The sequence below is a fragment of the Macrosteles quadrilineatus genome, unplaced genomic scaffold (genome assembly GCF_028750875.1).
Source record: "Macrosteles quadrilineatus isolate MER2022 unplaced genomic scaffold, UCM_ALF_1.0 Scaffold_2__2_contigs__length_208266976, whole genome shotgun sequence".
Classification (NCBI taxonomy): Eukaryota; Metazoa; Arthropoda; class Insecta; order Hemiptera; family Cicadellidae; genus Macrosteles; species Macrosteles quadrilineatus.
In genome coordinates, this window is record NW_026542595.1 from 176,156,280 (window position 1) to 176,173,666 (window position 17,387).

At 33.8% G+C, this 17,387-nt stretch overlaps 1 protein-coding gene across 5 annotated transcripts in view; it reads left to right on the top strand.

Moving 5' to 3' along the window:
* Positions 1–17,387, top strand: part of LOC128985765 (echinoderm microtubule-associated protein-like 2) — a 102,116-nt gene that overhangs the window by 74,644 nt on the left and 10,085 nt on the right. For all 5 annotated transcript variants that reach the window (XM_054405617.1, XM_054405616.1, XM_054405618.1 and 2 more), the window contains 4 exons: positions 8,774–8,851; positions 14,981–15,136; positions 15,828–15,977; positions 16,851–16,923. In XM_054405617.1, coding sequence (XP_054261592.1) covers positions 8,774–8,851; positions 14,981–15,136; positions 15,828–15,977; positions 16,851–16,923 — 457 coding nt within the window. The remainder of the gene's footprint in view (positions 1–8,773; positions 8,852–14,980; positions 15,137–15,827; positions 15,978–16,850; positions 16,924–17,387) is intronic.

The following is a 17,387-nucleotide window of genomic DNA, read 5'->3' on the forward strand; positions in this document are numbered from 1 at the left end:
CTGTTCACCAAACAATAAAACAACAAGTATCCAGGATTCTACTTTGGGATCAGGCCATCTAGTCGGGTCACTTTCCCTAGTGACAGGGATAGAGCACCCTTGTAATTGTGCTTTAGTCATTCGTTGTGAATCATCTTGTATTGCGAGAGGAGTGGACTCGTAGTCCAAGCAGGTCAACCGAAGCTTATTGTGCATGGAGATGTGAATAATCTTATAATCCAGACCCTGCTTACTTATACAGCTTGCGAGTTATGAGTTTGTAGTAGATAATTTTGTAGAAAGCATATAATGTATGTTTGTACAGTAGTTGCATCTGATGTGGGCAAATAAAGTATTCTCAGAAGAAACCTAGCTTTTTGACCGCTGTAGGTGAAGTTAACGTTGTCTACGACCTTAACTCATTTTTCTACTCTAAGCTAAATAAGAACGCAGGTTGATTTTAGGGGCGGGCATTAATTGCGCCAACTGACCTGAGTCAGGTAGTCGGGCATTCCTGAATTGCCCCAACTACTCCAGGGAGCCACCCGATATGTTTATTAACTGCAAGTGGCGGCCGTCTTTGACTGTATGATTGAGTAGGTTAGGTTAGGTTAGGATGACACGTTTATAAACAAGGTCACTCCTTCTGCTGGCAACTCACCTCTACCTGGCTTGGGCTTGGCGTGACCATAGATGAAGTAATATAATGAGATAGGCAGCCGCGTGTATAAAACCGTGGGAGTTTTTAGATGGGCCTGCACGATGTATTGCGCGGGCCGTCCGCGGCTCGCAGCACTGTCGTGGGTTAAACGCAGTACGTTGTCTCAAACCGCACTGCGTTACCGACACGCTAACTTATACAGTAACCACGACATTTGCTATTGAATAATGAAAGTATATACTTTAATATGACGTATTATGTTATTACAATAACGGGGCCGATAAGTGCTCGGTTATGGTTAATTATTGGACTTAATAGTTAAACAATATCACAAAGAGACACAATTTATCGATTACGAAAAATGTTTTTATTACAAACAATAAACATTTAATTGCTTAAATAATGACAACCATCTAATTTAAAAGTGTGCAATAAAACATAATTATCAAAAATTAATATGACCTTACTTTAACATAGTTATTCACATTTACATAATTACTTACGTACATAATAGTTATTTACACAAATAAATCCTAAAACCGTTATTTTCGTTCGCCAAGAAATCGTCCACTTATATTTTAACTAAAGAAGCAAAGGTAAAATGTAAAAGCATTAAATAAAAGTTTACAAGTGAAATTTCCAGTATTATAAAGTAATAGAATTAGTTAAATTAGTTTATATCATATGAAATACAATTTTACGCCTCCTGATCGCGAAAATATTAACTATTTCGACATGTTAATTACGCCAATCTCAAAAGAATTATTATAGGTATAGTTCGGACACACTAAAATTTAGTTATTATTATTGAATGAAAACTAATGACTTATAATATACGTGGAAGGATTAGTCTCTCACGTCCTATAGAGCTTTGCGAACTGAACAATGTGATGCTCGTTGATACAATCACAAAGGACACATCCCTTGCCCTGGATTGGGGATTATAAACATTCTAAGAACTGGCAAGGGAGGGTCCGTCCTTTCGCAGAAGGACGATGTTTATGACATCGGTACCCGTGTAAAGCCGACAAGTGGCCCTGGCAGAATAAACGTTGGACTATAATTTTTTTTGAAATACTGAACTAAATAAGGAAACTGACTATCCTAAACAATTTACTTACAATATTATTTATACCTACTAAAAAAAAAAAAACTATAAACAATCTTGATAAACAATATGATTCTATTGTTTTGAAATCTACTGTCAATGTCACTTAGACTGTAATTTTTTTTTATTAGTATTATTACAAATATTGTTGAACTGAACAAATAATAATATTGATACAAATTGTATCATACTGAAGGTATCCGTATAAATGTTTGCATACGAATGAATAGAAAACATTTTAACACCGTACGACAAGTTGAAATAGATTGCTTTAAGATTGACGATAAAAATAGATTAGTGCCGGTGGACATTAGTCACAAAGCCCTGTTACTGCGTCAAAGTTCCCACCAGAAACAGGGTACTTCTTTTATGGAGAAGTTCTCTTAGAGATAGGCACTATCGCTCTAAGAGACGAACAACCAATGACGAATATTTAAACAGAAAGCTATATTTACGTTATTATATTCCCTCAAAAATAACCAAAAAAACCCTATTTTTAATATGCGTATATGTAATAATACCTATACACATTCTTGACTAAATCTAAATACATAACATATTTATATTTAAAATGTACAAAGTCTAAACAAGAAAGATTAAAAGTAAAAAATAATAACGCATGTAAGATGCATAATTGCAGGCACAATGTTGAGTTATAAATAAAGGAAATGGTCAAACTTATGAATGATGAAAAATGAAATGAACATCAAATTAAAAAGATTAATGGCGTAGCAACATCATCACAAATAAAATAAATAAAACTATCGATATACATGTAAAAGGTTACGTTAAAAGCATACATTTAAATCGTAGCCCTAAAAGTGTTCAAACTTTCATTAGCTACAGTATATCACATTTAATAGTACAATTTATATTTGTTAAAAATCTACCAAATTGTTTTTTTTTTATTATATGACATAAATAGGTAACTTTAATTTACCAAAATTAACTATCAACAACAGATTAACATGAATAAAAATAAGCATATAAAATAAATAAATATTTCTGGATAAATATTTCTTATGAAGATCATAAGAATTGCTAGGACAATTTCCAAAATAGTTCTTAAAATTTTACATAAATAGGAAACTTTAAATATGTACAATTAACCATATTAAAAAATCTGCATGAATAAAAATAAGCATACGACATAAATATGCGTGGAATTATGAGGAAAATAATAATTACTAGAACAATCAAAATAAAGAAAAACTACAATAATACAATAATTTTCAGTAAAAAGGTGTTAAAAATATATAATGGTAAAAGTCGAATTAATACGTAATAGGCATAAACGAACAAATTAACATCTAGGAAAATTTACAGGCAAGTATTATGAAGAATAAAAAATCTGTTAAGGTTAATATTCAATGCCACTGGAGACAGATTTTGATTGTAGAAGAGGTGCAAGTGTAGCAACGCCTTTACAAGTTTGCTCCAACAAAACTTCCTCGTCGTCCATCTCGCAATTAGTGGTTGATGGAGGCTTCATCAGCGACACTTGGATCCGGTGCCTCAGATTCTGGCGAAACTTTGTAGCTGACGGATTTCGGTCGAACCCCCCTCTTTGTCGGCACATCGAAAACTCGTTCTCAATTGCATCTTGGGAGAGACGATTTGTCATCAGAAACGTGATTCCCTCGGCATGCAAGATTTCCCAGAGCTTTAACACTGCATTTATTGTCTGCGCAAAGCCATGAAAACTAGGTGGTTTACTAAGTTTTCGGACTGTGCTCCCTCTGACTTTCTTAAACTTCTCTACTTGTAAGTTCTCGATCCATCTTAAAGCACTGAGAAGCTTTTCTTTTACCAACTGTCCTTGTTTGGTTGTTTCAGAAAGCGCACACCGAAGAGGAGTGTTGTCAAACAGTAGTTTGCTGTTCAAACAGTCGAAAACATCGTTAAAATTGCCAATAAATTCTGCTGTTTCCATGGCTTCCTTGGGGAGTTGATTTGTCTGTACAGCGGTTGTCATGGCGGCCTTCACCGAACGACTGAAAATTTGTGTCGCCAGTTTAACTTTCATTTTATCAAATGCATTTGGTGAAATGTGCTTTGATGTTAGCTTGACTAGTGCACGAGCAGTAGTTGACGTTGAATCTATCTCATACAGCTCTTTGATGTGCTGCCACGAGGCCCTTCCATTTTCAAAAAGTATATTGTTTTTCATCAAATTATTCCTTATGGATTTAATCAGATGTGGAGGGTCATAAACAACAAAGATCTGTTTATTTTCGTTTAAGAAAAAAGGATTTTCTTTACTAACTCCCAGGAGATTTGCAGCTTTCACATTGTTGTTTCCCTGGTCACAAACAAGAGCACGTATATTTAATCCTGTTCTGCCCACCTCTCGAACCACGTCAACAATTATCTTTGACAGCAAACTACCTTCAGTTGGTGTTCCACTCAGGTAGTACGCAATGGGCATTTTCCATTTGTGGAATATGCCGCGTACCATAAACATTAGTACATGTGTTGCGACGCGTGGAGATCGCCCGTGGGGTCCTAGGTCTTCAAACCCCTCTACCAAATCACGCTTTTCATTAAACGTCAGGTGTTTTTTGATGACCATTTCGTCGTATATTAAAACCACTTGTTTTTCATTGTCGTTCATGGTCGTTGCTTTGAACTTCATTTTATCTATAAGATCTTGGGAAATTCCAGGCATAAGGTCGATGACATTAACCCAACTTGATATTGTACGACGACTTGGCAAAATAAATTGTTTGTCGGTTATCAAGTTGGTGTATAGTGCTGGTGATCTGTAGTGGAGTTCTACAGCAAGCTGCTTCTCCTTTTCTGACCATTGCGTACCCCTTGTATGCAACATTTGCATTTTCAGTAAAGTTTTAAAAGGTTCGCTTGATATATAACCACAAGCGGTAGAATAAGCCTTATGTTTTGATATACGTTTTAGCTTTTGTCGCCGGGACTTTTCAGAAATTTGGTGAAGTTTACGTTTGCTTTTAAATAGTCTTTTTTTAAGTTTTATTTTCCTGGGCGTATCTGGAGATGCGTGACTTATCAACTTACTTCTTGTGACCGGGGTGTGAACGGCTGTGGGCGCTGATTCTGTCATCGAGCACAGCTTCATTCTTTTGGCAAGGGATGTCGGTGGCGGAGGCAAGAACTGGGGTTCTTGAGACAGAGGCGATGATGACTGTGGTGGTGACGTAGGCAGGAACGGAGATTGTCCAGGCAGAGGTAGCTGTGGCGGAGGCTGTAACGCGAGTGATGATGGACCAGCCCCAACGTGCATCTGTCGTTGTCGGTCGATCCAAGACAACGGCGGTTGACTGTCGGGATCATCAGCTGTTGTTGAGGCTGAGGTTGTTCTGGGGACCGTTTGGTGTACTCCGAGGTCTGGATGCACTTCGGTGTCTTGAATAAACAAAGTAGGCACTGCGTCTTTTCTCAATTTACTACTCTTAGACGGGTTGTTGAAGCATAATGGCTCAAAATGTTTCTCGCAAACAACCCGAGACCTGAGAGCAGATAGGGGCAAATCTATAAGCTGGCTGTTAGCACAATTGATAACCCAACGATCACATACTTCCGGATTTCTTACAGGGAATTTAAAAAATCGCAATCCATCTTTTGGTTGAGATGACGTACATGATAAAAACGCACACTTTTTGCTTCCGCCTGACATATCTAAAAGCACATTGCAACTAGTTCACTAAAATCCTGTACAGAACTTAAAAAACTAATAACGATACGTATTTAAAAAAAACTATCACGAGGCACATGTATACTAATAAAAACTAATGTTTAACGAAACTACTGCGACTACATAGAGGCTAACTGAATTGAACCTCTTCAGTCCACGTCCGGCACAACACTAACACAAGAATCACCAAAAAAATGCCCTAGGAGTGGCCAAACTCGTGCAGAAGTGTGAATTGACTTGGTTGATTTACAACATGCCATATAGTTGTATCGGTGTGTCATCCCCATGGACGGTGGCGAGTCACGTACTCCGAACCACCCCGACCGAGGCGGGTTGGTGAAGTGAAAACTCGTCTCGCCTTTGATGCCGCCGGCCGTTTAACAATGGACGGAGGTTAACAAACCCCGTAAACATTATGGATGAAAAAGTTAAATACAGGATCTGTTTATGTGCACATCCTGAGTACGGAATCAACGTTTAGTAAAATGACAATTCCACATTCATTTCTAGATAATTATAACCGATTTTGTCTTACTTTCACTCATTTTTAACTTGTCTTATAACTTGTCACTCTGCACTTGTATGATACCACTAAAGTATATTTGTTATAAGTACCACTAATATAAATACTATTGATAAATTTAGTTTTTAATTATAAACCACGTGCAAAAACATAATGTTGCTAGTTTAAAAACCCCGATATAGTGTCCGTAGTCACAATGTTACTTATGTTTAATTAGTTAAAATTTATCTGTTCAATGAAAAGGAATGTCTTGGCAGGTGGGTGGTGACATTCCATAATTTAAAAAAAATTTTCTGTACCAGATTTTGTGTCATATTTATTCAAATCTTCAAAATAAAACATTTCTACTTTTACTCCAAACTCTTACCCTTTTTTGTGTTAAAATGCGCACAGTTTTAATTTAAAATACCCCTATCGCAGCAAACCTGCTGACGAAGCAAAACTTAAATTTCCCTAATTGGATTCGCACTAAAAAATTTCCATAAACAAAACAAATTTATTTCCCAGTTCGAATAACATAAGATTTACGATTTAAGTGATTAGGTTTGCTGGTATGGGATAAGTAACAATTGTTTCTCTACAAAATTTTTAGTACAGGATGAAATAAATAAGATTTTCAAAATGTTGGGCAACATATTATATCCATAAACAAGCAAACTGCAACAGTTTACTTAATGACATACAAATTTTAAATTTACAATTTTTGGAATTGAAACTCAATCTCATTGAGTTTCTCACGCCCTAAACCTTTAACCCAAATTCCATGAAAATCAGGACAAAATTAATCGCGTTCATGTACAAAGAAATGCATATAACAATTTGAATCAATAGTGTTTTTAGCCTCTGTGGACATAAAAATTAAAATGTTAATCGGTCCCGGGCCTAAGTCCTACCGTGCTACCTCAATAGCTACTGTACTTCCTTATAGGGAAATTCGCTAGAAATCTAAATTTGGTTAGGTGGAAATGAAAATAAAACGTATGGACATTCTGAATTTTTAACTAGAAAAGTAAACAAACAAAGGTAAACAGAGTTTTGTTGCGTCTCAACCAAGTAAATAATTAAATGTTATTATAACATTATTATTAATACAGTATTATAAATTATAACAGAATATCAAATAAATTGTATATACTGTAGTTCGTTAACATTTCATGCGTACAATAAATATAGCATACTAATTCAGTTAGGCCTAATATTAAAATTAATTAATTAGGTCTAACATTAAAATAATACTTCATTCACATAATATCCACTAGTATAGGTATTAAATATTTATTAATTTAATAATATAAATGGAGTAATAACATTTTTTAACGCTAACACGCACACTGCGAGGTTAAAAAATCAAGCAACAGACACAGTAAACTTTATCCATGAGCCGGGAAGCGGGCTCTCGAAGTTGCGTTGGGCATGTACAATGGGAAACAATGCCATTGTTTGCGCTTCCGTTGGTAACGCAGATTGTAGGGCTCGATATTGCCGCTAGGAGCAGCACACTACTAGGCTATAAAAACGCCCACGATAAACTCCATATGGCTGCCTATCTCATTATATTACTTCATCTATGGCATAACTAAGGAACAATTTTTGGGCCCCTTTGAGAGCTTGGTGCAATTAAGGAACACTTTTAGCACAATATTAATGCACGACCGATTTTAGAATGAAGAGAGATTATCAATTGAGATGTAAACTTCACCTAGGTGTGTATTTTAGTCATCGGTAGCTTTCTTACCCCTTTGAGAAGTTCCTTAAAATAATGAAAATTATTAACAGACTGCTTTTGTTTATTAACCATAAAACTAATTTGCACATTAACCATCACAGTTTTATTTGTGGAATAGCTATGTACTAATACAATTTTATGTTAAATTGTATCTCTAAAAGTTAAAATAAGGAATTAAAATTTAGTTAGTTATTGATTATTGAAAACAATAAAATTAGAAAGAGGTCGAAAGAACTAAAAATACTTAAACAAGTTTATAAAGCACATCATTTGCTGCATGCGCAGCGCATGTCAGATCCCCATAAAGCAGTTGCTGCCAGAAAGAGCAGTTTTTACTGGGTGTTGGCTAGATAAGTAATAACACAAAGAGTTTGGTGAGATATTTACTCTATTAATTTATGATCGCGTGTAACTTTAGCATGCCTCGACGCCCTTCCTTTCTGCTTTGTACCACTTTGTGTTTACTAGAGTTATTTCTTATCCTCTTGCGTGCAATTTGCGATTTTACCCCGAGATTATAATAAAATTTCCTATTTATTATTTAACCTCAATTACAGGTATGTTTTTAATGTACCATAGGAAAATTTAAAAAAATCTATACACTTCAGATTTATTAACTGTTGTTTGAATTTATTAAACGGTTTGTCTAAACAGTTAGTTATTCCTGTTGATATTTTATCCATTGAAAGTATATTGGGATTTGGATTGGAGATGTAATAAAACGTAGTACGGAAGCATATTTTGGTAGACAGGATTATGTTTGGATTAATAGAATAGTATTTTTCAATAAATCATCAATGATTATTTTCCTAATTTCTCCATTGTTCACTCACTTTTCCAGTTTTTTTTTTAAATTTAAAGTAAAAAAAAAGAAAAAAAGAAGAATCTATATAGTGGTCTGTCTAAAACTGTTAGCTGCTTTGAAAGTAGACATTGATTGTTAGTTATTTATTTTACAATTCATTATTTTGATTTATTTGTTTATTTACATTTTGGTTGTAGTTCCTATTACAAAACCTTTAGTTCAATCATTATTGTTTTGTTATATGTAATTTGGTTTCACATTTTTAGTTTCATCTGAGCACTGTTTTTTGTTTTGTGTTCAGGCTTGCAACCAAATCACTGTTTAATTTGTACATGAAGCCCAACCCATTGCAGAATCACTCTCCACAGCTTAAACATGGGTTTGTATTTATTTTCTGTATTACATTTTAGTTTTAGGCTACGGCCACACTAGGCGACATGGTTGCCCTGATCTGGACCACGACTTGGTCACGGGAGATGGTCACATTGAGTGATTTTGAATTGTTGTGATGACCTTTTAACAATTAAGGAGGATCTGTTGCTATTTAATTGAATGAATATTTAAAAAAGGAAGAGGAAACTCAGATATGGAGTAAATTCCCTGAAACATTGTTTTTATCAAACCCCACCACACATTGTTAGGGATAATGCACTGTATTTTCAAATATTACATTATTTGTTGCTGTATTTTCAGATAAGCATAGCTTTGACAAGCTAATGAAATTGAAGACAACGTTGTAAAAAGTACACCAGGTTTTGTATTCCTATTGCACCAGTAGAGAAGATACTTAATCCTAAAGTGTTCCTCTCATGATCACGCTTGTTTTGTCGATGAAAATGTCTTTTGACTACCGGTACATATTTTCCATATTTTACCACTGCCAGACCAAAACTGAACAATATACAGGGTGTCCATAAAAAACGTTTCAGGAATTTGGGAAATGAATCCCCATACTAAAAGGAAGAAAAAAGTTTATAGGAAGGTATGTCCAAAAATGCATATTTACCCAGATATCCGCCATTTTGTTTTTTTTACAAAAATATTTTTATCTGTGAAGTTTTTTATTTGATGATTATGAAATTTGGTAAACATGTTAACATACACAAGACCTATAATAGAAAAAATAATAAAGTTGTTCCGATTGTAAATTTCAAAATGGCGGCCGATTGAATTTTTCTAACTTAAATAACTCAAAAACGGATAATTTAATGAAAAAATGTCAAGAATACTTTTTTTTAGCATTTTTAATTTTCTATCAAACGATACAAAAATCAAGAACAAAAATATCGGACAAAAGATAACTGAAATATTACGTTTTTAGTGTAAAAATAAGGGCAAAAATTAAGGGTTCCCCGACTAACTTTGCTTTATTTTTACACAAAAACCGTTGTATTTCAGTTATCTTTTGTCCGATCTTTTTGTTCTTGGTATCGTTTGATAGGAAATTTAAAATGCTAAAAAAAAGTATTCTTGACATTTTTTCATAGAATTAGCCGTTTTTGAGTTATTTAAGTTAGAAAAATTCAAACTGCCGCCATTTTGAAATTTACAATCGGAACAACTTTATTATTTTTTCTATTTTCGGTCTTGGGTATGTTAACATGTTTACCAAATTTCATAATCATCGAATAAAAAACTTCACAGATAAAAATATTTTTGTATAAAAAACAAAATGGCGGATATCTGGGTAAATATGCATTTTCGGATATACCTTCCCATAAACTTTTTTCTTCCTTTTTGTATGGGGATTCATTTCCCAAAGTCCTGAAACGTTTTTTATGGACACCCTGTATACATAAAATAGTGCAAAAACTGGGTGTGTGTGGGAGTGACTTGTCGCCTAGTGTAGCCGGTGCCGGAAGATAATATTGGGAGCGTTTGTTGCAGCGACTGAAAAACGCTCCTGGAAGCATTTTTTCTGTCGCTAGTGGTCGCTGGTCGCGGGTTGCTTAGTGTGGCCATCTTCATTTAATTTAATGTTGCTCACTTTTATTTTCTGTCACGAGGACTAGTCACTAAGTGTGGACGTAGCCATAGTTTGTCAGTATTAACTGCACTGTCATTTTGTTTTTGGTTTTGTTGTACAGTATATGATAAACTTGCTTCGATAGATATTCCATAAGTTTGTTTTAAAAAATCTTAAAATTGAAGTCCAAGTATTCATGAACCTGGGAAAAGAAACTTGAACATACGTTCCTTTCATAAAAAATTAATGGAGGTTTTTAGACACAGTTCTACACCTAAAATGGCTTTACGAAAGTTATCCAAACGGATTTTATAATACCTAATTTTCCTCCCCCCCCCTGTAGCCCCCTCCTTGACAAGTCCCTAGATCCACCACTTACAAAAATTGTAAATTTATAAATCATTTTGCTTGCTTAGATCAACCATTTTAAAAATGTCTTGTTCTATTACAAATTTTGGGAATCTAAATGTTTTTAAGTGAGGTTATATGTCATGTGTTTGTTGGTTGGAATTTTCTGAGTGTCATAAACCCAAATAATATTATTCAAACCTGGTGGTAACTATCCAGGAGTCAATTTCCTGTATTGACCTGCGTCCATTGCATGGTCAGTGTTCCATGGATGAGCATGTGGGTGCCCTCAAGAGTTCTGCAATGTTGACCTTCAAATTCTCCTCTCTACTCCTCTCTCCCTCCCCCACTTGCCATCTATCTCTCTGCAGACAGTTTCAGTCTAGTCCTGTTAGTGAGTTGTGTTCAGAAGACATTGGTCTGTTCTCCTCAAAATGAGTTTTGGCAAGAATAATTCCAGGTATTAAATCCCCATTGTGTTTTAGGAAGTAAATTTAATTTTTTTACCTTTTTTATATTTGATTTAATTAATTATATCCTATTGTTAGTATATAAACTATTTTAAAGTACCTATATTAATAAAGAAATTCATCCTAAATATTATAGTGTTAAGTAAATACATCAATATAAATCAACAGTAAAAATACTATGAATTGATATTTTTTCTTAATGTTTTGAATATTTTGTTCATCCACAAATACCAAAACACTGTAAAAAAACAAATATAACCAAAAATGTTATTACATTTTGTTCATTTTTGTTACAAAAAAAGTTAATTATCGTTATTGTCTCAGGGGTTTTTTAATAGTAACACAATTCAAATTGTTCCAACTTTATCACAATGGTCTCTTTTATTTTATTTATATTTAAACATGAATACTATTGCTATGGAGGATATGGCCAGGGCCTGATTAAGGGTCTAGTCGCCAGTAGGCTGACGTTTTTCGGGATTCCTTGGTCAGTGTCCAAAATTCTGAACATTGCTATTGGGATAGTTATGGTACGGTATAAATTGATTTAAGTTTAACATCATAAAAAATATGTAATACCGACGATCAATATTTGTTCAAACAACTTATAATATTATCATTTTAGTGACAGTTCAAAACCAGTTGTTAAACCAAATTACGCGTACATTCAAATAACTTAAAACACTAGTATCAAATGCTAGACTTTTTAAAATTAAAACTTAATTTCTAAAAAAAAATGAAACCCCAAACTAAAATGATAGCTTTGTATTTCTCCTTCCTTTTAAAATCATCTTTCTTTTAACAAAAAATCTAGAAATTCGTCAAGTGGTTGATTTAGAATCTTGAAATAAAAAACTTTGCCACATTTTAAAATAAGATTAAAACTTAATATAGTGGCTGTGACAAATAGACAGCAAGCCTATGACTAAGGCTAGGGAAAACATGATACTATTTTTATCTGTAGTTATTGTTAGTTTAAAGCAGATAATTATCACTGGAATGATTATTGAGATATTATGAATAAAAGATTTATTTTTTAAACATCAATTATAATTTCTATTAACTTCTCATTTTAAGCAAGAAAAGTTATAAGTACAGTACATATTATTTTAAATACACTTTCAATACTTTTAATTTTGAGAGTTTTTATATATGGACTTAAATAGAAAAAAATCTGTAGACTAATGTGACATGAAAAAATAGTGTGTTCCGGTTTCGCTTAGCCAAAATACAAGTCTTTTTAGGATTAAAACGTTCAAAGTTAAAGTAGTTGGCCTATACCTTAGACTAAGCAACACAAGTAGACTTCTCATCCCATTGTAAATCTGAAGCTTGTTTTTCATGTCTAGTTCATGTTGGTGACACAGGGCGCAATATCGACAAAATTTGGTTTATCTTATTTTAGGGTTAATTTTATGATTTGTGTTTTACTGTTTGGTTATACAGCTAGGGGACGAGTTATTGTTTATGATTAGATTATTTTATTTGGTTAAACGAGGTTTTTAATTACTAAAATTACAAGAAACAAATTGTAAACCGAAATCGATTTCCTTCCCAACAGCTAGACCCATTAGTGGTTAATAAATACCACACAACACACAGCTGATTGGCGACAATGTCTTTGAATCAGCTGATTTCCTTTCCTGGAAAGATATGATGTCACTTATTGTTAGCTCTGCTCATTTACATCATACTTGGTTGTTTGTAGTAATGGGAACCACGCCTGTTAATTGTATTGCGTAAGTTATCTTTGTGAATATGTTACGCTCTATCTATCTAATTGATTTATTATCTGTAAACTCATCCAATCATCTAACTTCAAAAGTACCTAAGAAAAATAATATGTATAAAACTTCCTCCTTATGTACAACATGTAACTTAATGGGATTAATTTACAATACAGATTTAATAGGAAAACCTCCTATATTATAATTATTATTGATATGTTTCTTTAGTTAAAAAAATTCCAAAATGTACAAAATATAACGAAACATGTATTTAAATCTCCATATTGTTACAAATATTTTCAAACACATTCAATTCCGTTGCGTATTATTGACCAAGAGTGACATTTTAACAATGTTACCAATTTCATTAACAATTCCACCTACACTACAATGATTCGCCACGGTTCACCCATTAGTGACAGTTATTTTCTCGTTAGGTCAGTTTATTGTTTCTTTCTGTTCAAGGCCTTATAAATTACACCTTTGCTGCCAAAGATAATGGTCGCCCCTCCGTAAAATTGTTCTCATCTCATCCAAGATAGTTTGTGCAATACTGTGTTTTTGAAGGAGGGGGTAGTTATTCTTATAGTTCTGTCAATGTCAATCTAAGGAATCGTCAAAGATTAAAGATAATGTGGAAAGGGTGAAATACAACTAATTATGCTTGAATAACAGATTAAACATACTTCTTCATAGATTTGTCATCCTTAAGGATCAGCTTAAGACAATTTGCTGTTTAGTTCCATCATTGACTATGTGGTTATATAGTCAATGGTTCCATCCAATTATAGTACTTTTTTTGTTTAGGACTACTTTGTTTTTTGTTATTGAACCAAATTTAGAAGTGTCAATAAGCAATTGCTTACCCTCAAGTCTTGTAACCAAAGACCAAACAAATGGAAAAATCCACCATAAAAAAGAAACATTTAGTTGACGTCAAAGCAAACAACTGTAATCAATAAACAACACACAAATATGGCTTCAAATTTAAAGATAGGATTAGAAGTCTACTTCCAAAGAACAGGCTTTTTTCTAATAGTAACACAATTCAAATTTTTCCAACTTCATTACAATGGCCTCATTATTTAAACACGAATACTATTGCAGCAGCCAAATTAATTATTCAACTACTGTTCCATTTTTTGTCATTTTTCAAATATTTCAATATTTATTACTACAAAAAAGTTCTGGTACAAGCTTTCATAACATACCATATGAGTAAATATGAGCAATTTCTTTTGTCCAAAGAATTGCAAAAGAATTCTTTGCCAGGTTGTTGAATGTTAATTACAGACAGTACAGGGCAATTATTAACTACTACGTGTCAACATTTATTGCCATACACCATGACCTTGTATCGACCGAATGGATGTTGGGCTTGGCTGGGAATATGACCAGCAGAAGACACGTTTGGTTGTCAAGCACCCTACAGTCCTACGCAGGTTCAAACACGCCTACACCACACACTACACTCCTCTGTGATTGGCTAATTACTAGCTATCTTGAAACAATTGTTGACTTTGGTTCTCACAATTGATTTGTTGCTTTACCTCTGAAGTCGTTACTTTCTCGGTCAGTAATGTATTAGTAAACTATAATGAGTTTTTTCATATGTTTGTTAGTGTGTTTTTGTCAGATGTTTTTGTCCTTACATAAAATTATATGAAGTACATTGTGTTTGTCACTTGTTTATTTCCGTATTTTTTTACACCGTCGTTTAATTTTTTGTGAGATAACCGCCTGAGCCCACTTGTTTATCTTTTGTGAGATATAATCATTGATTGCCCAAAGACAAATAGCATTTGGATCCAGATTCAATCCCACCCTGAATGAAACCAGCAATATTTAGACGTTATTGCGAGCCCTATAACCAGTTGTCTACTCACAGTTTCATTTGTTATGTATTTATTTTGAACAATTTAAGCAGTTCCCTGCTTTGCTGGGTCATAAGTACCGTTTTTTAATAGTTCATTGACTATTTCCTGTTGATCTTTCAGTACGCGAGATGCAGCATACAACGAGGAAGAAGGCACGTTGAGGATGTACCTACGTGGTCGTCCAGTAGTCCTCTACGCCCCGTCACCATTGGTCGACAGCTATGACATCACTAAGGTCGCCCCACCACCACATCACAAGTTAAAACTCGACTGGGTGTATCCTTGATATATTGGCACTGCTATTATATTTTTTCAAGCTCCAAAAAGCAGTGGATAATTATTTTATATCCAAGCAGATCAACAAATGTATTCACAAGAACCTCTCTCTTTTTCTATAGATAACTTCAGGTTTTTACATAATGTTCTATGTTAAGAAGAATGTATATTTTTATGTAACGATTTAGGCAGAATTTTCACAGGTTTTACTGATCAAGCTGAATTCTAAGCAACATAAAATGGTACCTCTCGTAATCGGAATCACTTTTTTTTGTCTTCACTTTATTTGGCTCCTTCTCGGAATTCAAAATAAAGTCTGTCACTGATGTTTTCACAATGGACATAATTTTAGCGATTGTCTTATTTCATCTGTTTTCTGTTTGACACAGTTAACCTATTTAAAAACTGCCTAATAGTTTGTTATCTATCGTTATTCTGTGTAAATGAATAACGACTTCAATTCAGTTGAGTTAGTATCTATAGCTTCAGTAACATATTTTTTTTGTAAATAACATTTAAGGGATTATAGCCCCTTTAAAATGTGGTTCAACTTACTTTTCTACAGTTAGTTGCTTTTCCCGCCCAAATCATTTCTCGACCTAAGATTGGTCCCAGATGGTCAGATATGAAGACTCTACTGTATAGTAACTATGTAGATTTTTGTATGATGTTATCCTTGACCATTGCCCAGTTACGGGTACCGAGGCAGGGATTGTCGTAGCAACCTCTACCTGTTGCCTACAGGTGAGATGGTGTACTTTGTGGCGGCCATTGTGGTTCTATACAACGTAGAGGAGCAAAGTCAGAGACATTATGTAGGACACACGGATGACGTCAAGTGGTGAGCTTACGTTAATAAATTTAATTACTTTACTTACCGGTACTTTTACAAGTGGTCTCTTTGACTTTTGGGTTTTGGATGAAGTAGACATCTCATCTATACGGCTGTGACTAATCAATAATGAGCTACTGAGTGACAGACTTTGTTAATTTTTATTCTTAGACTGACTTAAGCTTCAATATAGGATTGAATGTCTAAATCTGTTGAGACTTATTTAATTTGTAGATACATATAATGGTCCCTATGGTGGCTAGAGGGTTTTTGGAGAAAGATTTAAAATAGTACTCATACGAAAATGTAAATTAATAATCTTGTATAGACTTTTTATGCCACTGGCATTACAAAAGCTCTTTCTAAAGGAACAGTATAAATACATGATCTTGTTACTATCCAACTTTGTCCTTATGTTTGATAGCATAATTAATTGAAAACCCAATGGCAAAATTTTGTCTGGGCCCTGAAATAGGGCTTGGAAATGAACCAGCTGCTATCAGATTTGAAGCCTAGCATTATAACCACTTGGCTACCTAGACAATTTATATTTTATTTTATATAATCAAAGATTCAAACAATTAAATGTTACCGGTTTAGAGGATAAAATGGAAGAATCATGAATGAGCAAGATAGAAGATTTTACAGCGGTTCAGTGAATAAGACTTTGACTTAAACCACATAGACACATGTTTGACCACAGGAGCCAAACATCTTTCTCCTAGAGACACATATTTTGTCAACTTAATTTTTTCTTAAGAGCCTTTAGTAGATCAAAGTCAATAAAGACAAACAATACCAACCCGACAAAAGATTGGCTATTGCTTAGTTTTTTGACCTATAATAATTGTTGGTAAATAACTGTTTATTTACTTGTTTCAGCCTTGCAATCCATCCAAACAAACTGCTAGTGGCAACTGGACAGACTGCAGGACATGATAGCAGGGAAGGCAGGGTTAGTTAACAAAAATAATACCGTTATATGCAATATACCGTTCATAGTTGGACTTGATACAGGCATGTAATAATATATTTCAACTGGAACCAAACTTAAATCATAAATATGAATTAAATCTCTATGTTTAAATTTAACTGAATCAAATGAAGGATTTTGTGCAGTGATTTTCAATAAATTGTATTTGCATGTCACCAAGAAAGCTATAGAAGCTTAACAATTTGTTTTAGGTTGGTTATATAATATATTTCATTCAGATTTTCTTACTTAGTCAGTTTTATCTTATAGCAAATTACAATTACAATTACAAAATTATTGTAGTGTGGGGTTTAGGCTTGGATGTAATGACATGCAATAGAATAACATTAATCATTGTGGAAAGAACCTAACCTCAAAATTGTGCTTTTACAGCATTTTTGCGATATTTTTTGGTGGTGTATCCAGGTAATTCACCTCTGCTTTTT